The sequence below is a fragment of the Petromyzon marinus genome, chromosome 58 (genome assembly GCF_048934315.1).
Source record: "Petromyzon marinus isolate PM22_M1 ecotype Great Lakes invasive population chromosome 58, UKy_Petmar_22M1.pri1.0, whole genome shotgun sequence".
Lineage (NCBI taxonomy): Eukaryota > Metazoa > Chordata > Hyperoartia > Petromyzontiformes > Petromyzontidae > Petromyzon > Petromyzon marinus.
In genome coordinates this window covers 146,463-170,271 of record NC_133724.1, presented here as the reverse complement: position 1 = coordinate 170,271, position 23,809 = coordinate 146,463, and the positions used below count along the sequence as shown (strand labels likewise).

General features: G+C 47.8%; 1 protein-coding gene across 2 annotated transcripts in view; it reads right to left on the bottom strand.

Moving 5' to 3' along the window:
- The window catches only part of XPNPEP2 (X-prolyl aminopeptidase 2), a 51,822-nt gene that overhangs the window by 15,048 nt on the left and 12,965 nt on the right, over window positions 1-23,809 (bottom strand). For both annotated transcript variants that reach the window (XM_032976171.2, XM_076052796.1), the window contains 10 exons: window positions 14,961-15,077; window positions 12,984-13,047; window positions 10,323-10,424; window positions 9,323-9,409; window positions 7,357-7,503; window positions 5,147-5,248; window positions 3,993-4,074; window positions 3,214-3,409; window positions 2,299-2,388; window positions 776-885 (listed from right to left, as the gene is read on the bottom strand). In XM_032976171.2, coding sequence (XP_032832062.1) covers window positions 776-885; window positions 2,299-2,388; window positions 3,214-3,409; window positions 3,993-4,074; window positions 5,147-5,248; window positions 7,357-7,503; window positions 9,323-9,409; window positions 10,323-10,424; window positions 12,984-13,047; window positions 14,961-15,077 — 1,097 coding nt within the window. The remainder of the gene's footprint in view (window positions 1-775; window positions 886-2,298; window positions 2,389-3,213; window positions 3,410-3,992; window positions 4,075-5,146; window positions 5,249-7,356; window positions 7,504-9,322; window positions 9,410-10,322; window positions 10,425-12,983; window positions 13,048-14,960; window positions 15,078-23,809) is intronic.

Here is a 23,809-nt window from a genome sequence, read left to right as displayed (position 1 = left end):
CAGAGTTCGCCAGTTCGATTCCATCTCCTGGCAGTTGAAATTCCGGTTCAAGTTTTTAAAATTATTATATTCCCCTCCCCCTCTTCTGCACCGATGTCCACCCAGCAGTGTACATTGGTACACCACAGTTAGTCTACGAGTGGCATTTGGCGCGTGGTGAGGTAAAGTGTGGGTACTCCGGAGAGGTCCTTGTCCACCATTGGTTTGACAGAAGTGCACTGCGTGGCTTCCATCACTTGAACAATATTGGCTCATCGTGAGTGGGTGCGTGTGAGGAGACTGCATGAGGGGGTGTGGCCGTGGCTGATGGGTAATGGGTGTGGTTCTCTAGTGACTGGACTTCGTTTTAATCTGGAATAGTTGAGACCCCTGTGCCAGGGATTTTGTTGATTCTGATTCCGTCTCGCCTCACTCATTTTAGATATCGTGAACTAAAGCCATACTGATGACAGCGGTGCGTCCAAGCATCTCATCTGTATAAACCTGTGCATAGGATCGTGTTTCCTTGCCCTTTGCTGTTAATGCAGCCCACATCAGCCTAAATATTGATACAATAATACAGGACTATAATGGATGAGGCATTCCGTGTATTCTTGTGGTAGTGCCTTATGCTGACCATCCCTACTCCAAGCCAAGCAGCGTTCTGGATCCCACCGAGTAAGAATATGAGGCCACCCTGGCAGTGCTAAGGATACGGGATCGTATCAGAAGCTAGTGGAGGGGGTGGCGATGGTGGGAGGGGATGGGGTCTGGATGGTGCAGGAGGAGCCTGGACCCGCGCAGGAGGTCCAGGTGTAGCTTCCCCGACAGCTCCGTCACCGTCCCCTTGGGCACGTTTTCCTCCAGCCACACCATGTACTGGATCACCGCCACAGCATCGCGTATCTGTAACACAGACAAAGATCCCCCCCATCGCCTTCAACAGACTGCTATGGCAAGTGCTCTTAGTGAGCACCTATTGAGGCCGGTACGGAACATGAGGCGGTGGGTGGGCAGCACCACGCCCTGCTGCCATCGTGTTTTAAGTGACATTTGCACACAGCACCAGGAACTCATTTGAGGTCGAGTCGACCTAGGGAGGCTGACGATTGTTTCAGATATTCGTCACTAGTGTTGGTGGCCATGAATGGCAATCACACTCAGACTGCCGGGTTTGTAGCACAAGGCAATAACCACTACACAACCGCTCCCCATGTATCTGTAACACGCACGTGCACACACGCATACATGTTCATGTGCTTTAGGATGGCTCAGATGAAACAGAGTCTGCTAGACTGAGTCATTAACCATTGTAGTAGCAATAGAAGAGTGATAAGGATATGGCCGTCCACCAGTGAGCGAGTGAGTTTAGCGAGTCAGTGAGTGTTGGATCATCAATCAGCATGACTGCAGGGAGGTAGGAACTGGATAATCTACCCCAGATATGACTCAATCTAATTTGTTTTGTACAGCAGTGATAATTGCCCATTTCCTAGAGTTAGACCAATGCGTTGATGCCATTTTAGCCACATCGGTAACATAACCATTACTGAATATGACACTTGAGATATCGTGCCAAGCTAATTAAAGACGACAATTAATACACATGGCAGTATGGACATAAAGAATAATGGAGACAGAAGAAACCATGTGGATCAGAGAACAAATCCAAATGCGAACACATTATCTTGACTGTAAAGAAAAGAGAGTGGGTAGAAGACATCACTCGAGGGCATGATGGTTGGTGGTCGAGACTAGTGATGGAGCAGCAGCCAAAGGAGGGCACACACTCAGAAGGATGTCCACCGTGGAGATTGAGCGACCAGTTCGAAACAGTGAGAGATGGCGACAGCTTGGTGAGGCCTTCATCCAGCAGTGGTCAAATCATGGCTGATGATGATGATGATGCTGCCATGATTGTGAAGTAAACGACAGATTACCCAACGTCCCCCTACTCTGCTGTCGATGGCGTTGGCCTCTGAGAGGCTTAATAAAATACAGCCATATGAATGAGCGGTAGAGCGAGTGGCTCGCAATTGGGAGGTCGTTGATTCAGGGGTTGATTCAGTGCCATCGTCCATCTCGGAACGATAAAATAAGTACCACTTGGTGAGGGAGCCAACAGTGGTTGTTCTATGGAGAGACTCGCCCCAGGCATAGGAAAGTGGAATTTCCACCGCCGGCTTAGGGTTGTGAACGGGAGAGATGGCCACTGTTTCAATGCTCATGTAAGCAGGGCCTCCGTCACTTGGACGTCGTGTTGTCAACTGCAGGTGCCATCGACCCCGCCGCGTGCGGCTGTGCGGCGCCGCTACTCACATGCGATGACTTGAGAGCCTCCTGCTCGTGCGGGTTTTTGACGGCCTTGGTGAGCTGTACGGGGGAGAACTGCTCCATCACCAGCTTCTCCTGTAGTGCCACGGCCAGAGGGACGGGAGATGGCGGACTCAGCGCACACGCCACAATCACCAGCAGGGCCCGCCCCGACGGTCTCCCTGCAGCGTTGTGCACGTGTGTGGGTTCCCAGCTAGTCCTATATTTGCCAGAATTGGCCTCTTGTTGAGGAGGCAGCTGCTCATGGGAAACCTGTAAGTCTCTGCAGGACGTTACAAGTCCCTGGATTGCAGAGTAAACTAGTGAAGTCTGCACTCCTCCAGCAGATGAATATCAACACTGTCCACAAACTCTCTGCTGAAGCCCTCTCATCATGTCTAGCAGACCTTGACAATGGCATTTAGTTCCGAAAGATTGCCTCATATGCAAAAATATAATTAAAAGTCCCAGATTTTGTGAGTTCACCACTAAGGCTAGGTGCACATTTAGGCCATGTGAAGTGTCAATCGCTCTTTGACAGGAGTTCACGGGACAGAACCAGGTTGACAGACTGATACACATAGCAAACACATAATGACACATGTAAACACGTTAACTCTGCAGCTTTCATAATTAATATTGCACCTAACAAAAAAATAATAATACTTTTTTTATTTTATTGCACACACTGCCTGCTTTTGTATAAAGCACCATAGCCCGAAAAGTTGCAAATTTTGTGCAAGTGATTTTCAATGCAGTATATAAATTAGCTAAGATTGGAAACTTCTTGACTTTGCCTGGGAGACCGCTCCACCTGTGTGGGACCTTTACTCCGGGGGAGAGGAACGGTAGTGTTTTCATTTAGCGGACCGAAGAGCGCTGCGATCGTTGGACGCTCCCGACGCCGACGTGGGCTCTCACCTTGGGCAGCAGGCGGTAGATGCCGTAAGTAGTGAACTCCTCTCCGGCCCACACGCGCACGTCGCCCTTGCCGTAGGTGAGCAGGTCCGAGCGCACCGCGCCGTAGTCCCGCAGGCTCAGCGGCCCCACGGGAGACTCCGTGACGTTGAAGATCGCATGCAGCTCGTCGCCCACCTTGTGGAGGTTCAGGTACAGCCTGGAGGGAGCGGGGGGGGGGGGGCAGAAGGAGGAGACGCGAGGTGAGTCACTGCGATCAAAATAAGCCAGGACTGGTGGCACTGTTGGGGTGACTTCTAGGCTCAAGCTTACGACTGCCTTCGTACTCGGGGAGAAGGCTGCGATTTTGACACGGAAATCGTTTAGTTTGTTGCCCTTCCTCCGCACCTCCGATTCGCGTGGTTGGCTACGTATGGTTCGAAAGAAGTTCAACGTACAATATGTACAAGCACATGAGATCAGGCACTTCCTATCTTTACCCACATAGTCACTACGTAAATACGATTATGTAGTGTTTACGAACTAGTGCTCATCACTGATATATTGATTGGGGTTGGGCTGGACGTGCACAGCCAGAAGGGACGATGGTCGGCGTTGGAGACTAATGACAGAGCAGCAGCCAAAGGAGGGAACGCGACCAAGAGCTCGTCCACCGCAGAGATGAAGCCATGAAATCGGTTTGCATTGTTTGTTGCACCCCTCATAGTGAATAGCAACACATGGCTTTGCGAGGGCTTCATCCAGCAGTGGATAGATCATGACCGAGGACGGCGTGTGGCTACCTGGTTTCGTTGAGCGTGAGGAAGGCGTAAGCGAAGAAGAACGGATTGTAGGGGATGTCATTGCAACGGAGGTTGAACAGCCCTGCTTGTGGAAATGATAAGCACACACACACACACGCACACACTTTTGTTGGCGAGCAGTTATAAAGGATGACAAGGCATAGGTAGTGTAGCCAGTACCATGCCTAACCACATTTGTTTCCCCTATGCTGATGTTTACATACAACACCGGGTACTCAGTTAAGGCTAAGTCAACCTAGCGAAGGCCTATGACTGATTCAGATAATCACCAATAATGTTTGCCGGGGATGTTTAACCCGGGTTGTGGAGAGGTTTGTGATGTCCACGAGTGACCTGTTTGTGATGCAGCTGACCAACTCCTAGGCCAGGTTCGAAAACCAGTAGGTGGAGGAAGTACACTTCAGCACCCTCCTGGAGCCAATATCTCCTGGGCAATTCTTCCCCCCTCCTCACTTCCCTTTGATCTCAGGGTCCTGGACAAGATCCGCTTGGACTGGGCACGCGTGATCCTGATGACCCCTCTGCTGGGGCAGGAAGCCCAGGTTTCCCGAGCTGGTGGAGATGTCCGTGGATAGCTCTAGGTGGTTACTGCCGGATCACCCTGTGCCCTCCACACAAGCCTAAAGCTGTTCAGGCTCGCGGCACAAACAAATGGCAGGCGCTCAAGAAAAAAGGGTCTGGTCAAGGAAACGTCCAGGCTATGAGAGTGGCATCTGACAAACATGTCACGGGTATGATGTACCAGTACTCTACCATTGGAAATCAATTGGTATTTTGTTCCGTGATAAGAAGGTTCTTGTTGGAGATCATCCCATACCATTACTGCTGGAGTTCTTGCTTTGGTAATTTGACAATGGCTTGGTTGCATCGACAATCAATATTTGTTTTGTGTGAACAATGGTTATGAGTTTTGTGAAAAAATATTACATTAATTACCATGATATGATGATGCAAATTATGTTGATGATTGTGTTGGTTATGATGATAATATAATTATAGTGGTAATGGTGATGACAGTGATGCTGATAATTGTGTACATTTTTAGTTAGCGATGATGGTGATTGTGTTATTGATGATGCTAATTATGATTGTGCTATTCATGATGATGATGATAATGATGGTGCGTCACTCACAGGCACACTCATCTAGTGCGGACAGGATGAGAGCTGTGGGCTTGAGCGAGTGCTCCCGCATTAGTGAGCGCGTCTTCTCCACCTTCTGCACCCACGTGCTGCCTACACGCGCCGGTCATCACCATCACAACCACGATCACCACCATCCCCATGTTTACCACTACATTCATCATCACATGAATTATTGTCATCATAACAATCGTAATCATAATAATCATCACCATAGCATTCGTTATCATAAAACAACTATTATAGTCATAACAATCTATGATAATAGTGCGTCTGTCTGCATTTGTGTATGTGTCCATGCCGTGTCTCTGTGTGTGCATGAATGTCTCTGTTTTTACAACCATGTTTGGCAGCGACTCAATCATTATACATTTGTAACGAGCGACTTCCACAATGTGTCGTGTAGAGGGTACTCTTCTTTATTCTGTGTACAGCACGGCACAGGCCAACGTTATGGGCTTCCTCTCCAAGTACACACTTAGATATTACGTTCTACAGACTACACACACGGCCGATCACATGGCGGGTTCTGCCCGTCCGCTTCCGGTCTCGCCACTGGCTGACGACGTGCCGAGGTGGGCGGTGGAGCTCCGCCGGAGATCCGCCACGTGGCCGAACGACAGAGAGAGATGACGGCGAGCAACGACGCAGTCCGGATCCAAGACTTCACACACCAGCCCCGAGTCCTCCGCCTCCGCTTATATTGCCGCAGGTGCGGCTAGGCTGCGCCTCCAGCCACACCCTCTCGTGGAACTTTCTAGCCGGTTCTCGGAGTTTCTCGGCTGGCCCTGCCCTTCACCTTTGGCCTAGATACCTTCCCCTTTGGGGATTGGATAATGTTTATAATGGTGCCTGTACCCGTGCTTCCCTTTACCAACCAGTAGATCTCACTATCTCATTACAAATAGACTAAGTGTAAATTTCGATTTAAAGCTGTCGTGACTGCAAGGATTCATCTTATTTGGTTCTTTCGGTAAAGTCACGTAGAATGAGAATAAAATAATAAAATAAAATAAGACAATAAAATTCTCACGACGTTTCGGCCACAACACAAGTGGCCTTCTTCAGGTGAAAGAACAGAACTGTCGCGACGACGGAGCATCAATTAACGCTTTAAGATTCGCAGCGTCTTTTAAGCTTTAAGCTGCTAAGATTCGCAGCTTAAAAGATGCTGCGAATCTTAGCAGCGTTAATTGAAGCTCCGTCGTCCCGACAGTTCTGTTCTTTCACCTGAAGAAGGCCACTTGTGTTGTGGCCGAAACGTCGTGAGAATTTTAAGTCTTATTTTATTTTATGATTTCATTCTCATTCTACGTGACTTTACCGAAAGAACCAAAGAAGATAGACTAAGTGTGTTTATGTTTACGATTTACATCTGGGCCTGGGCAGGCTCCTATTTGGGCAGAATTCATGGCTCTAAGAGGCGAGAGTTAAAACACGGTACAGTTTGCACAACATTCTTGGCTTGACAGGATTTAGTGCGGCATCACTAGGCCGAGTCGAGGAAGAAGAATAATAGCAGTCCGTGACCAGTTTAGGACAAACAGAAGTTTAAAGAAGTTTTTTTTTTATGAGTAAAGGCTGCTGAAAAAGGATGGGCTTAGGGGACCGTCTAAAATAAATGTGAAATGACCACTTAGGTGGCCAAATCCCGTATAGCCACCACAAATCTGATGTTTTGTTTAGAACTGCTTTTTGTGTTTAGTTTGTTGTCCTTTCCCGGCATCTTTGCTTAGCACAGTTGACTACGTACAGTGCGACATAAGTTCAACATACACACAATCTTTAAAATGTAAAACCTCAAGTTTTCACTTATCATATAAACAGCTGCATCTGCTGCCTCTATGGGGTTTTGTTTAGAGTTAAATACATTTCTTAAATTACAAATATTCTGAGATATCGGTTTGATTGTCAACATCGGTTCAGCCGCTTGACTCTCAGTGGCAGGGAATGTGGGGAAGTGCTGCCCCATGCTGTGCAGAACGGAGCTCACGTTACGAGATCTTAGAAGTAGTTCTTCAATGCCCTCTACTGCCGGCCGTTCTCTAACACAAAGGATTGTAAGGCTCTGTGAGAGATGGCAGTGGATACATTGCGTCCCTGTCACCACACAGAGCACAATTGGAATACAGCTTTGGGGTGGCAGAACTATAAAGCGTCCCATTGACTTCACCTCAAAAAGGGTCACGAGGTAGCTTTACCAGTGAACTTGTCAGGTAGGTAGTAGATGAAGGTGCTGGATGTTGCTGGCCGCTCGGCGCCCCACACCACGTCCACCAGGTTGGTGTCCACAGGGATGAGCAGTCGGCCGGCTTCAGACAGCGGAGTGTAGAAGCTGTTCCACTGGTCTGTGGTCACACATTCAGTTCTAATGCTGGTGGTGTGGGCAAGACTGAGAGCTTTTCTTCATGCAGTACACATCACTGTTATCAAATGAAATAACAGGTTTCTATCGCTTTATTCGGGTTCAGTTTGTGCGATATCATGGTGTATATGCGGCTAACCTATTTCCACCCAAAATTCGCTCTACTATGCGGTTTCAAATCACTCTACATGCGGCTATGCGGTCGGACGAGGGACAACATTGCATGTGTGCGCGTGTACTGTGCACACGTGTGCTGTGCGTGTACAGTGCTTGTATTGTGCGTAGACTGTGCGTGAACTGTGCGTGAAAACCATGTGCTGTGTGCGTTACTCAGCAGGCAGTTCTCGTGTGGTGCATTGTGGGTGGGTGTCTGGGTTCGTTTTATGCAATTTCGCTTTGTGCGCCCCTTTTTTGGAATCACATCGACCACGTTCAGCGTGGGAAACCGCAATGTTCTGGCCTGCACGAATCCTCGTGTTGTGAGAGATATCTGCCATTGCTCCGTGGGGCCGACCTCATAGAGCGAGGTCAAGTGACTCGAGTAAGAGATAAAAATAAGCAAACAACACAAACGCCTTCCTATATCAGTCTCTCCATTAGAAGAAGTACAAATATTTGTTTACACATTCCATCAGCATGACGGCCATCTGGCAGTGCATTTATTGAGCAGCATTGTTTTAGTACTAGGGTCGGCAACCAAAATAGCCAGAAGAGCCTTTTTTTTCGAATTCGGTAACAAAAACCCCACAATATTTCAAGAGCCGCAATGCATGTGAATACAAGACGGTGGTCCTTAATAAATAACGCCACGAAGCAGTCCTGAAAAAGCCGCCGCATGCGCGTACAGAGCTGCAGGTTGGCGACTCCTGGTTGAGTACAAGAAAACTCTGCACCGGGTTTCGACATGCAATCTCTCATCAGCGGAGGTGGGCTTCTCTAATCTGGAAGATGTTTATTGGCAAGAACCCTCTCTGTTAGATGTGGATCTTGGTTCACATAACTTTATTATATTATAGACACCGCAATCATAATAAGCGTCGTCGTAGAGAATATAACAATATAACCAACTGGCTCCTCTCAATTATCCAGGGTAATGACGGGGTGGTGTTGTCCAGAGCGGCTCAGGAGCCAGGCTATGAAGTCACGGGATGGGGATAAGCCAGGGGCCCCCATTGCACTGTGGTGTTTATAATAATAATGCGATGCTACACACCTATGTATGTTGTAAAATCTACTGGTTTTTATTCTGATATTGCGTATGATGATGGCAGCAGCATTATGTTCAGCAGCTCGATGATGCCAATGTCGAGGTTTGCTGCTGCTAGCCATTATGAGAGCTGCCGCAGCAGAGCGAGAGTTCGTGTTGTGTTGCTGTTTGTCCTCCTCCATTGAAGGAGCGCAGACTGCAGTGGTTTACTATCTAATGTAAACTATAATTACAGAGCACCTTCACTCAAGGTGGATGACATAGCTTAGAAAACGGTGAGAGAACAATAGATTGGTTTATATAGCAGGGGCATACTACAAGAACTGAGGAATGAGTGAGAGCGAAAGAGGGTAGTTAGGGATCATGCAAGGGTAGGGGAGGGACGGTAAGGAGTGGAGGGGCAAGGGAAGGGGAAAGGAATGGGCAGTAGAGAAGAGGTGATGCTTCACGAGAGGAATGGAATGAGATTAAGGAGGAGGGGGGGGGGTGCTTCATGTCCACTCGACTGCTGGCGGGACACAGCAGCGAGGTCACCACACCCGGCAGCAGCCCCAGTGAGCTCTTGAGGATGGACCCTCTACGCAGCGCGACTCACTGATGGAGAGGACGAAGGGGTCCACTCCCACACGGCCTCCCTTCGTTGTCAACTCGAGGATCCACTTCACGACATCAGAGGTTCCACCTGAAATTCAAGAGAGTGCGCAGATGTGCTCCCACCTGCTCCCTCACAGCCTCGCATTTGTTTAGTTGCTTGCAACCATCATATATAGCTGAATACAGCCCCAAAGGACCAAAAACGCCAAACACTGCACAATGCATTGTACTAAACAGGACCGACTGCACCAATGTATTGTGTTGAACAGTACTTGTTGCACCAATTTATTGTACTGAACAGTACCTGCTGCAGAAATGTATTGTGCTGAACAGTACCTACTGCACCAATGTATTGTGCGTTCCAGAATTGGATTGCGGTTTTCGGGGTAATTCTATATTCTAATAAGGATATACATGTAATAAAATAAGCCAACCATGCTAATCGGAGGTGCGGGGCTATGGTGTGCCTCCCCGGTGGTTACCATTGTGCACCCAGCAACAATAGGATTAATCGAAATATATGTGATCGTAATGTTGTGTATAAATCGAGAATCGAAATCAGGACCATGTTGAGCAGCGCATCAAAAATATGCACACACAAAAAATCCTTGACAAAATGAATGTCTCTCGAATGAGGTTGCGTGACCTGACCCAGGGTTAGGGTAGAGATTGGTGCGATTGCTCGCTAGACACCTTTTGATGTCTTGCAAGAGGTGTTGCATTTCAGCATCACCACCATACTACTACAAAACAAGCTACCAAAGGGATGTGGGGCTCAGTGGTGTTCAGTAGAGGGCAGTGCATATTGCTCTCGTCTACTCCACTGCCTCCACATGAACGCTTTGTGCCTTCACCAAACCGCACAGACCAGCATAGTGAAGCATGCACAAGCAACGGCCATAACTGACAATTAGGCATGAGGAGGTTTCCATCCAGCAGTGATCTGACACAAACTTTTCATTACTATTGTTGTTGTTTTGTTGTTGCTGTTGTTGTTCTACCTTTGTGCAGTTCCCAGTTACAGTCCATCTGCCTCTCGGCTTGAATCCAGTACCGGCTGTCGGTCCACAGTCCGGCTTTTGTCTTGGCCACCACCGCTATCCCTGCTCGAGGAATTAGGGAGGAAGCAGAGACAGCACCGCGCTCACTCGGTTAAATGGAAAATGCGTTTATCGCTGCATCATTATGGGCATAAATGCTCTTGATATATTTTTTTATTACTACGCTTAATAATGATTTACATTTGTAAGGCGCATTTTATCTATTGACCCCAATGTGGCGTCTATAGAACGCAGGAAATAAACAGAAGCAGGGTAAATGGTCAGAACGAGGTGCGGGCTAAATGCCAATTTTAAAAGGTGAGTTTTTACGACCGAAAAATATTTATTGAGCAACTCTGATTGCCTTATTAGCAAAGGCAAAGCGTTGTTCCAAATTTCAGGAGCTGCACAGTGGCAGAATCGTGATCGGCCCAGGAACGGAGCCTTGACCTCGGAGTTCTTAGAAGGCAATCTGAAGATTTCAAGGACCTCGTTGGAGAGTCAACAGGGATCATCAGTTCCTGCAGTGTATTGCTCGTTTACCCAGGCAAGCCTCATTGAGTCTCAAGACTTTTTCAGGAGGGTCCTGCTACATTTTAGCAGCAGGAGGTGGTGCTGATGCGTGTGTATAATCCTAATTAAGTAATTTCCAGTTAATGTTTCAGCATTGAGATGTTTCAGCATTGAGATGTTTGCCTAGTGCCAGATATAGCCAGTCATGGTGGACTGACTGATCGGGATGTTTTAGCTTAGCCAAATTGCTGACATTTGTTTCAGGTAAAGCCACATCTTTGCTTCCACATAGGAAAACATTTACATCTAAGTTTTTGATCGTTGGGCTCTGTAAATTTGGGAGGCAAAAGTTTTTCCAAAGTTGATAGTATAACGTTTTGGAATATTGTTGATTGTGCCTCCTTTGCCAGTAGCTTGGTGTCACAAAATGTCAACTTTTCAAACTTCCAGCTTTTGACCCCTGACATTTTGAAGAAAAAACCCCACCACCTCGGACCATCCAAGAGGCCCCCTCTTCTTCTGACGCACAGCAAGTGTGTGTATGTTTATATTTACATCAAGCTTTAATAGTTTGAGAGCCATGCGATAGCTTAGGGAGTAGCGTAACCAACACTGTCCAGTCTGATAATAAAGTATTAAAGCTTCGTGACTGCATAAAATTATTCATTGTTTTTTTAGGTAAAGTCACGTATGTAGAAATACAATAAATTATATTAAAACAAAAAAGAATCACGACGTTTCGATCACAACGCAAGCGATCTTCATCAGGTGTCAAGAAATTCGTGGTCCGCCAGGAAGTGTCTAACTGTGTTGTTGGCCTGACTGGATGTGCTTCACATAATGTTTTTTCAGGTTTGTTGAATTCTCGTCTCTCATCTTTTTGTTGTATTTACCTCCGTGATTTGTTCTTGACACCTGATGAAGATCGCTTGCGTTGTGATCGAAACGTCGTGATTGTTTTTTGTTTTAATATTATTTTATTGTATTTCTACATACGTGACTTTACCGAAAAAAACAATGAGTACTGTCCAGTCTGCCAGAGCGGGCGTACAATGCGGTTGTTTGCGATCCGCTCCATTGTGTGGGTGCGGGTGGCCGCGGTCACCGCGCCGTGAGTCGTCATTCAATGTCCGGCTCGTGGCCTGCCCAGTGACCGTGCAGGCGCCGTCGTGAAGCGGCTCATGCAGCCACCGCGGTTTTCTTAGCAGATCAAAGTTGTGCGGATAAACGATGATATCACTTGGAGCGCACCTTGCGGTACATCTCTGAAACCGGATGGAATCACTCGTGGGTGCTTTGCAAGTCTGAGGCCAGCGAGCATCACTGGTAAACGGACCAACAGCTTCGATTTCACATTTCATATTCCTGTGCAGAATGTCAGATTTTATTTGCCTTGGAGCAATGTATTTGTATTTAAGTTGCAATAATAGAGAATGTGTCAAATGTATGAATTCCTTCTATTTTTAGATTTTCCGATTCAGATCGTATGACGTGTAACATTTGCTATGAACGATTTTACATTGCAAATCTTCTTCAAGGACAAAAAACAATAATGGTTCACCGAATTAAGTAAATCCCCGAATTAAAGCCATGTCCAGCCAAGTAGCGTGCACTCAATACAGTATTTGAGAGCGAATACTTCTGGTGAAAAAATTCGCACCAAATTATATTTCTCGAACAATAGCAACGCTAAGAACTTTACATTTCTAGGCCGATTTAAACTGAAGCTCACTTAGGTTATATCCCACGCAAATGCGCGGCCAGTGCTAGTGTGTTATAGCTTGAAAAGTTCCTGTGTAGGCGAGCCAGATTGCTGTGAAAGTTGAATCGTGTTTCGGGAGAGACCTCTGGTATGTGGCAGACTACCATGGAGAACATAATTAAATAACACAAGGCCAACACGGCCATCTGTGCTCCAGTGGTCCCATGATACATCACAGGGATTAAACGCACGAGGGGTTCATATCGAGTCTCTCTCGGTGAGCTGGATGTGGTGTCCTGCAAAATATCGATGGAGAAAAATGTATCGCCGATTGTCAATTGTGTTTAGGATTGTGCCAGAAGTGGCATTGAAGCTCTTTGCTGCATCGGTGAATGTTCTAAACTCACCCGAGGAGCCAGTGAACCCAGTAATCCACGCCATGCGTGCGTCACGGGGAGCGATGTATTCACTCTGTCAAAGATAAACACAAAGATCCCCCATGTAGCTTTTAACAGGCTGAGGCAAGTGCTGTTAGCGAGTAGCACCTATGAAGGCTGTCACTGCGCCCGGCCGCCTTTGTCTGCCCAGTGCTGATGTCTACACATCACACCAGTTACTCATTTTAGGGTAAGTCGACTTAGGAGCCGTCCATAAATGACGTCACGCACCTAGGGGGGCGGGGGGGTCAGACATTTGTGACGATGTGTGATGAGGGAGGGGGTTTGAGAAATGTGACGTCACATCAAAATGCGCAACTTTAAATAAATATAGACAACACGTTCTACTTAATTAAATCGACTTTTTAATAAATGTTTTCTCCTACAACATCAGAGCGCAGAGGCACATTAAATACGCACTACAATGACACTAGTTTAAAGCGATTTGAAGCATGTTTTATATATTTTTTTTGGGGGGGGGGGGACGCAGAGCTTTGTGACGTCATATTTGAGGGGGGATCTAACTTTTTGTGACGCCGTGTGACGAGGGAGGGTGGGGGTCAAAAATCGTCCAAAATCGCGTGACTTCATTTATGGTCGGACCTTAGGGAAGGCCCAGCACCGATTAACATAATCGTTACTGGTGTTGGCCATGAGCGGGAATCGAACTCGGGTCTTTGCTGGGTGTTTTTGCAGTGCAACGCGCTAACCGCTGTGTCACCACTCCCTCTAGCACACGCCCGCACACGCATGCCATGTGGGCTATTCACTGCCCGTGCGCCCATGTACACGCACACACGCTGCTGTCTCCTACACTCTAGTTCAGCGGCCCGCATCATTTGGTCGGTTGTACCCCTGGGGCTGCGCATGACATCTCTAGGGGGTGATGCCTATCGTGGCGGTGATCACGTGCTGTTAAGAACAGTGCTGTTACGTATTCAATTAATTACATGCAAACTTGATTTGAAGCTTTCGTGACTGCAGGAATTACTCTTTGGTTCTTTCCGTAACGTCACGTAGAAAGAAAATAAATTAAATAATAGAATACGACGTTTCGATTGCAACACAAGCAGTCATCAGGTAGAACTAAATTTGAGAGAGAGACAAAACACAGACACGGAGACACACACAGACAGATACACAAGCAGAGAGAGGGACAACACACTCTGTGTCTATGTTGTGTGTTTCTCTCTGTGTAGCTCTGTGTGTCTCTCTCTGCTTGTGTGTCTGTCTGTGTGTCTCCATATCTGTGTTTTGTCTATCTCTCAAATTGAGTTCTACCTGATGACGACTGCTTGTGTTGCAATCGAAACGTCGAATTCTATTATTTATTTTATTTCTAATTGACTTTACCGAAAAAATCAAAGATTAATTACATGCAGTCATCGACTTACGAACACGCGATTTACGAACACCCGCATTTCGGAACCAGCTTCCACGAAATAATATTTCTACTTAACATAGAATTAAAATGCTAAGCCAACCTCGAAACTATTTTGTTCAACGGAGAGATCCTTTGCGAAATGTAATGAGTCAGCCTTCCGCTGGGAGTGTTTGTGTGTGTACATGCATGCGCTTGCACATCTTTGTGTGTGAAAGAGTGTGTGTGTGAAAGTGAGCGTGTGTATGAAAGTGAGCCTGTCTGTTAAACTGCATGTGTGTGTGTGACAGTGTGTGTGTGAGAAAGTGAGTGTGAAAGTGCATGGGCAGTGGCAATGTAGCGGTTAACTCGCTGCGCTATAAACCCGGCGAACCGAGTTCCATTCCCGTTCGCGATCACCAACACTAGTGACAATCATCCGAACTGGTCCTAGGCCTCCCCTAGATCGACTCAGCCTGAAATTAGTACCTGGCGTGGTGTGCATGTGTACCCGTGTGTATGTATGTGTACCCGTGTGTGTGTACGAGAACGCGTGTGTGTGTGGTTAACACCGCGAGCGTTGGCACCATGTGAGAGTCGGAGGCTGGGATGATGTAGACGTCCAGGTTGTAGGAGACATTGTTCATCAGCTGACGCAGACCTAGGAGGCGCTGCTGGGTGACGGTAACGGTCGGGGGCAGGAACTGCGCGGTACAGGCAGGGGGAAGAGCAGGCATCATCACTCGCACAAAGACACGACACCCCGCATAGCCTTAAGAATGTTGAGGCAAAGATCTGTATGCAAGTTGAACTTCTTTCCCACCGTACGTAGCCAAGCATGCTAATCGGAGGTGCGGGTAGTGCCTATGAAGGCTAGCATGGCACACGAGGAGGTGGGTGCCCAGCACCACGCCTGGCCACCTTTAACTCACCGCACCAGTACTCATTTGAGGCTGAGTCTACCTAGGGGAGGCCCAGGACCGGTTCAGATAATCATCAATGGTATTGGCTGCGAGCGGGAATCGCACTCGGTTCGCCGGGTTTGTAGCGCAGTGTGCTAACCACACCGTCACAGCTCCCCACATGCAACTCGGAGAAAGGCACACATCACCCAGACGCACATCGCATGTCTGCTGGACTGTGCTACTGTGCCGTTTAACTGCATCCTGTGATTCTCACAACATTTCGATTGCAACACAAGCAATCATCATCAGGTGTGAAAACCACAGCAAGAAAATTTGAAGAAAGTGGCGTTTTTTCCCTAACAGTAGCACCACTGATAGCAACTAGCGGTTGTTCAGACGGACGAGTCCATCTAAGCTCGGCACGGAAGAGCGGGGAGAGAGGAAGAATTTAATGCGGTCGGAAATACACCGTAAACGTGAACACAATCAATTAAGACTCGAAATGGTTTATCACATCTTTCCAATGATTGCTAAGCCAGAATCCATCTTCTCGGTTGAAATTGTCTTTGTGTTTGTATATGTGGATAGCCTCATGAACGAATCTCTCGTGGTAGCCAGATGTCTTGCAGATAACCTCTGTCTTGGAGAAGTCAATGTCATGCGAGCCCACTGAATTATAACAGTGGTCTGCTACTGTTGAGGTGTTGGTCCTACCGTGTTTTAGGTCTGCTTTGTGTTCACGTTTGCGGTCCGAGACATGTCGTTTGGTTTCTACAATGTAACTGCTACCACAGAGGCAACTTAGTTTGTAGACGCCAGGGTACTGTATGTCTGGAATCACATCTTTTACAGACGGGACCAGATCACGGATTTTATGTACTGTGTTGAAACGAACCTGGATCTTGTGTTTATTCAGGATTTTGGAGGTCTTTTTTGTGACCCCCGCAATGTAGGTTAAGGTGATGGTTTTGAACGGCTCCTCAAGAGGGTCCTTCTTCATGGTTGGAGTGATGGCTTTGCGGATTGTGTAGTCGGAGTAACCATTAGCCTTGAGAGCTTTGTGTACGAGCTTGAGTTCACTGGCAATGTGTTCCTGGTCGGAGATGCATTGGGCTCTATGGTGTAGAGTCTTGATGAGGGAATTCTTCAGGGATGGATGGTGGTGGGAATCAGGTTTTAGGTAAGCTTTCCTATAGACAGAGTGGCTTATTGAGCCATCAGGGGTCTCTTTTTTATTAGGACATCCAAAAAGGTAGCTTGCCATCTTTTTCGACTTCCATGGTAAATCTGATGGCTGGGTGTATGGAATAGAAGTGGTCGAGGAATTGGTCTAGAGCAGGCCGGCTATGTGGCCAGGAGACAAAAGTGTCATCCACGTACCTCTTCCATAAAGTCGGGCGTAGAGTGGCAGTCTGGATGGCGTCAGTCTCAAATTTCTACATTAAAACGTTGGCTACAACCGTAGATAGAGGGGAGCCCATTGGGGTGCCCTCAGTTTGTTTGTAGAAAGTTACATTCCAGGTGAAGTATGTATTGGTTAAGCACCGTCTCACCCGGGGGGGGGGGGGGGGGGAGGGTACCTCAGTGTTTAGTCCTTGATGAACCAAGTCTTCAATGATTGCGATTGTGTCAGGTACAGGAACTTTGGTGAATAAGGAAACCACATCAAAACTAACAAGCAGGTTGTCTGGGGACAGGGAAATACCCTTGATTGTCAATACCAGGTGAGTAGCGTTTAGTACCGCAGAGGTGGTTTTTCCAGTGAAAGGCCGCAGGATTTCAAACAAAAGACGAGCCAGTTTGTAGGTGGGGGAGTTGATAGTAGAGACGATGGCACGTAGGGGTGTATCTTTTTACGCATCTTTGGTAAGCCATATAATCTTGGTGGCATGGCAGCAGAAGGTTTCAACGAGAACTGTTTGGTTTGATCAATTAATGCGGTTGAATCAGAAATGATTTTGTTGGTTTGTATGACGAGACTGTTGGTGGGGTCTCTTTTATTTTTGTATAGCTGCCATCGTTGAGTAGTTCTTGAATTGTGTTGTTATATTCTATTTTATCCATAATGACAGTGGCATTGCTCTTGTCGGCTGAGAGGATGACAATGTCATCCCTCTATTTTTAATTTATATAATTCAAAACGCTCCTCTTTGCTGAGGTTGCTAGCTGGCATCTTAGCGTTTTTGAGGGTTGCAGCTATTTCAGATCTTGCTACGTCTGCATCGATGTGACCCAGGCCCTTGAGAGCCACGTCTACTTGGGCAATGATATCATTAACTGGAATGTGTCTAGGTGTGACTGCAAAGTTTAGCCCTTTAGCTAAAACTGATTTCAGACCATCGGAAATTCGAACTGTTACTGCGATTAATTACGACTTTGTTAATGTCTAGCTTTTGGTGTGTGGGTCCGGTCTTTTGTTGGAGGAGATTAAATTTGGAAATCAAGTTGTCCTTACATTTGGTCGACATAGTGGCATCTGAAGAGGCAGTCATATTGTCTACATGTTCCCAATCCGATGTGGACATTGTTGCCATCAATGATAAGCGTGATTTGTAGTGTCTTGTCTAACTGATCTAGTTCGATGCGTATAAGTATGATTATCTCTGAGATAAGAGCTCAGTTAGTTCTTGACAGAATTCGTTTCGCATTAGAAGACGTTACAGCAGCAGAAGTCAGTGTAAATGCGATTGGTATTACCCGAGTCGTGGCATCTCTTCATTGCCCAAGTAGACGTGGCTATCAAGGGCCTGGGTCACATCGCTACAGACGTAGCAAGATCTGAAAACGCTGCAACCCTCAAAAACGCTATGATGCCAGCTAGCAACCTCAGCAAAGAGGAGCGTTTTGAATTATATCAATTAAAAATAGAGGAATGACATCGTCATCCTCTCAGCCGACAAGGGCAATGCCACTGTCATCATGGATAAAATAGAATATAAAATTCAAGAACGATTCAACGATAGCAGCTATACAAAAATAAAATAAAAATAAAAATCTCCAAATTATTCAATAAACACAAGATCCAGGTCCGATTCAACACAGTACATAAAATCCGTGATCTGGTCCCGTCTGTAAAAGATGAGATTCCAGACATACAGTACCCTGGCGTCTACAAACTAAGTTGCCTCTGTGGTAGCAGTTACATTGGAGAAACCAAACGACATGTCTCGGAACTCAACCGTAGCAGACCACTGTTATAATTCAGTGGGCTCACATGACATTGACTTCTCCTTGACAGAGGTTCTCTGCAAGCCATCTGGCTACCATGAGATATTCGTTCATGAGGCTATCCACAAATACAAACAGACAATTTCAACCGAGAATATGGATTCTGGCTTAGCAATCATTGGAAAGATGTGATAAACCATTTCGAGTCTTAATTGATTGTGTTCACGTTTACGGTGTATTTCCGACCGCATTAAATTCTTCCTCTCTCCCCGCTCTTCCGTGCCGAGCTTAGATGGACTCGTCCGTCTGAACAACCGCTAGTTGCTGTCCGTGGTGCTACCGTTAAAAAAACGCTACTTTTTCAAATTCTCTTGCTGTGGTTTTCACACCTGATGATGATTGCTTGTGTTGCAATTGAAACGTCATGATAATTTTATTTTTATTTTATTATTTCCCTTCTACGTGACTTTACCGAAAGAACCATTAATATGAATCCCTGCTGTCACGAAAGCTTTAAAACGAAATTTATTATGGACAACTTTAATTGCGCCCTGCACAGAGCTTTCGGCACACACATCAAACACAGGCAATTCACTTGTATGTGTAGTGAGCGACTTCTGCGACACGTCAAGTAGAGGGTACTTCTTTATTCTGACACAGGCACAACACGGGCCAACCTGATCCTTCTCACTCCAAGTACACACTGAGGTATTATGTCTACTGGCTACACACATGGCCGACCACTCGTCCCGGTTCCACCACCCTTACCTCGGCTACGCCGCTGTCTGGCGGAGTGACGAGGATGGCAATGGAAGCCCGCAGGAGATGTTCAACGTGGTCAGACGACAGAGAGATGACGGCAAGCAGCAACACAGTCCGGACCCAAGAATCCACACACGAACCCCGAGCCCTGGTCTGCCCCTGCTTATATCTCTCCAGGAGTGGCTAGGCTCCGGCTCCAGCCACGTCCTATCGTGGAACCTTCGTGCAGGTTCCCGAAGCATCTCGGCCAACCCTGCCTATTACCTTTGCCCCAGATACCTCTCCCTTCCAGATAGGATGTTGACTTTAGCAGTGCCTGTACCCGTGCTTCCCTTTTCCCACCAGCAGGTGTCATCATGTCATTACATCACCCCCCCTCCCCCCCATAATAATAATAATAATAATAAAAATTGCCGTTCCGGCTAATACTAAGATAACAGGTAAGTGCACCCATGCATAGGTTAAGTACGACAAAAAAGAGTTATCAAGGCAGAACAATCCGCAGAACAATTAAAACACCTAATTAGGAGGGAACAAAGAGAGAACGAACTGTGCAAAGGAACAAGACAGAGGAAAGAGAACACAACACGACAACCAATTACAACCACTCCGCCGTTTCCGAGCATACGCAGAACAATGAAATCAACGGAATCGCAAGCTTTTCGACCGAGTTCGCGATGCCGGTCCGTCGATGGGGACAGTCTTCCTCTCTTGCTCGGGCGATGTGCACACCACCGGAACCCCTGGAGAAGCAGGTCGCAACACAGGTGGCACAGGTGCAGTAGGCTCGGCGGCAGCAGGCACCTCCTCGCTTCCGGCGAGGCTTCGTGGTCCGTCCACGGTCACAGGGCTCGGATGCTGTTGGCGGCACGACACAATCCTTCTGACGCACGCCCTCCGACCATGCGATCCCTGGCTCGTCGGACACACCAGACACCGGCAGACCAATTTTTGTAGATGGAGAGGCAACCTGCGGAAGAACAAATGGCTTCAACCAAGATGGATGGACAAACCAATGGCAACGGCCCACCAGTATACAAACACACTGCGGCCATTGACCTCGACTACTTCCACAGGACCTTGCCAGGGCTTATGCAGCTTAGGAGACGTACCTACCGGCACTTGTGGGCAATGCAACCATGCCCCGTCACCAATGGACCATGGTAGCACTTGCTCCCGTTTCCCCGCATTGTGCTCATTTGGTCGCCTGTGCTTTGGCAGCGTTAACTCTGGCCACCTCCCGAGCCGTCGAAATGCATTCCAGGGTAATTTTAATGTGCTCAGGCAACTTGTATCCTATGCGCAGCTAGTACATTCAGAACATGCAAATCCCAATCCATTTGCACTGTGTCAACTGCCTGACAAAGCATGGAGGTCAGAGTTCTATTCAGATACTCCACCATTCCATCTGTCTGGGGGTAGGGTATGGCGACGTTCTAATTTTCTTAGAGCCCAAAGCATCGCAAACCTCGCGCAGCAGCTTTGACGATAAATTATGCCCTGGTCAGTGAGTAACTGTTCAGGGGCCCCCTTGTCCATTACGTAACCGTACAAAAATGCCTCAGCAATTGAAGCCGCCAACTGCTCAGGGAGCGGCCAAGCCATAGGCCAACGGGAGATTTACTCAACCCCCACTAAGAGAAAAGTATTCCCTCGTGGAGTGGCAGGGAAGGGCCCAAGGATATCGAGTGCCACCAATTCGTTGATCCGTGAAACCGAAATGGATTGCAGTGGAGGCTGGGACTTGCACTGCGGCAGTTTCCTCCACGCACATTCTGTACACACTTGGACCAATTTTTACACATCACCGCTCATACTCGGCCAATAATAATCACGCTGCAGTGTCAGCAAGGTCTTTCGAACACCGACATGTAACAATGTATCCTCGTGCACCACACGAATCAATTAACCTCTAAGAGCAGTGGGGACGACAATACGACAACGGTCCAACATGTCCTCCCTCCACATCAATAGGTCATCATGAAAAACCAATCGTGGCCCATCAACAGGTGCAGGAGTTTTTTGTTCCAATTCCACGCAACGCCGCAAGACACTCAGGGAAACATCATTGGACTGCTCGCGAACCCATGCAGAGCGTGTAAGGTGCAAAACGCTATCAGCAGATGCAACCGCCCCAAGCGGGCTACGTGTCATTGAACACAGCCATGGCGGTAACAGACTTCGCCATCGAGGGTCTACAACGGCCCGCACCAGACAAGCATGCAAGACGATTGAGGAAAATGGGACAAAGCGTCCGCGGCATTGCATTACCGAACACCTTTCTGATATACCACTCGAAACGAGAATTCCTGTCGAATTTCGAGCCAACGCAAAAATCCGCCAGAAGGTTGTTCAACCTTCAAGGAGTACTGAAGGGCCGCGTCATCCATGCGAACAACGAACTCCCTGCCACAGGAGGTAAGGCCTGCATTGTTGAATGAAATACACCATGGCCAGTAGTTCCCTACGAGTGACACAATAACACCGTTCCGTGAAGGACAGGACGCGGATGCGGTATGCGACCACTTTCTCAATTCCGTTCTTAACTTGGGATAGGACGGTGCTTATGCCCGTATCACTAGCGTCTGTGTCAAACATAAATGGCAGGGAGAAATCGGGGTACTCGAGGGTGGGCGCGTCGGACAACCGCTCACGAAGGGTTAAGAATGCAGCCTCTTCCTCCGTCCCCCAATGGAACCTCTGGTTTTTAGCCATCAAGGCATGCAAGGGCTTAGCGAACGTGGCAAATTGCAATACAAACTTGCGGTAGTACGACGCAAATCCAACAAAACTGTGCACATCACCCACGGATTTGGGGGTCAGCCAATCACGAACACAAGCCGTCTTCTCTGGATCCATGGCTATGCCCTCAGCGCTAATGACATGACCCAAATAACGCACTGAATTTTGTAGCAAATGACATTTTGCCAGTTTAAATTTCAAATTGGCCGATCGCATCCTAGCGAAAACAGATCGCAGCCACTGGAGATGTTCATCAAAGTGCGGCTGAACATAATACATCGTCCAAATAAATGAGACGAGTCCCACTGCAGGCCAGTCAAGACAAGTCCCATGAGACGCTGAAAGGTGGCCGGAGCTGAATTCAGGCCCATCAGAAGGCAATTAAACTGGAAGAGACCCTGGGGTGTGTAAAACGTGTTTTTTGGCTTTGACGACTCTTTAAGCGGAAGCTGCCAAAATCCTGATGACAAGTCGAGAGTAGAGAAAAAACGCACACCGGACAAAGCATCCAGAGAGTCGTTCATGCATGGAAGCGGGTATGCGTCGGCCGCGGAAACCTTGTTCAACATACGGAAGTCAACACAAAACCCAAGACTGCCATCCTTTTCTTAACAAGCATGACGGGAGCACCCCAAGGGCTAGTAGATGGAGAAATAATATCGGTGGCCAACATGTCGTCGACCGCCCATTGCACACGTTCCTTTTCTACTGGACTTAATCGATATGAGTTCTGACGAATAGGGCTGGCCTCCCCCGTGTCGATACTATGTTGCAACAGGGAGGTACGACCAATATCAAATTCACTTTCGCTGAACACGTCGGAGAACTCGCATAGGAGCGAAAGCAAATCACTTCGCTGCTTCGAAGACAACTGCGAATTCTCCCGACACATCGTTTCCGCCCACATACCATTGCGCAACCGGATTACGTTGACCGGTGTCAATGTGTGTCATGCTGAGTGCAGATGAACCCTAAAATCATTAGATGTCTGAGATGGCAAGATGGGCCGGGGGTGTCTGACGTGTTTCAACTCACCTGTTGGGGTTGAGGTTGATCTGTTAGAGGAGCAGCAGGTGTCGGAGCCATGGTCGGTGTCCGAGGACAGTTCTGGCATTCTTGCGCGAAGTGCCCCGGTTGACCACAGCGAAAGCAGGCGAGAGATGGCCTCCGCGCCACCTAATCCTCCTGCTGACACAATCCCTCGCTCCACTGACAGCGTGCAGTGTCCCCTCTTCTCCGGTTCCACGCCGGGAGCGCAGCAGTGACGTCTTCCTCCGAAGTCGTATCGTCAAGTGGAATCACTACGACTTTCCGTGGCAACCATCCCTTCGGTTCCACGTCTTGGCTGGGGTCCCCTGTCCACGCCGCCACTTGAGCCCATCGCTGCAGATTCTCGTGGGCTTTAAGACACCTGGCGGCCCACCGGGATGTCTATATGTCTTCGTCACACACAGGTGAGAGACCACACCAATTTCTTTAGCCAGCCCCAACATTCTTTCCATGACGAGCAAGTCGAGGGCCTCCGGATTCACCCCAGGGCAAGCTGTACCTGCCAACGCCAACAACGCACTGCGGTAGGCATCTCGGTCTCGCCTACACTGAAGAAATGTCCTGCACCAGTTGGAAGGCGGCTCATACACATCCACCATCTCAGCATAAGCACCTTGAAGTGTAGCCTTTTTTTCAGGAATAGCTCTGAAGACAGCAAGAGCGTCGTCATCCAAAACAGTCGGCAGAGCAATCAGCGCCTCCTCTTCCGTCCAATGTACTGATCGGAAAGCCGCTTCAAATCGCCAAGTGAAGGCGCTCCAATTGCTTCCTGCCACGACGAATTATTCAATCTGAGGTAATCTGCGAGT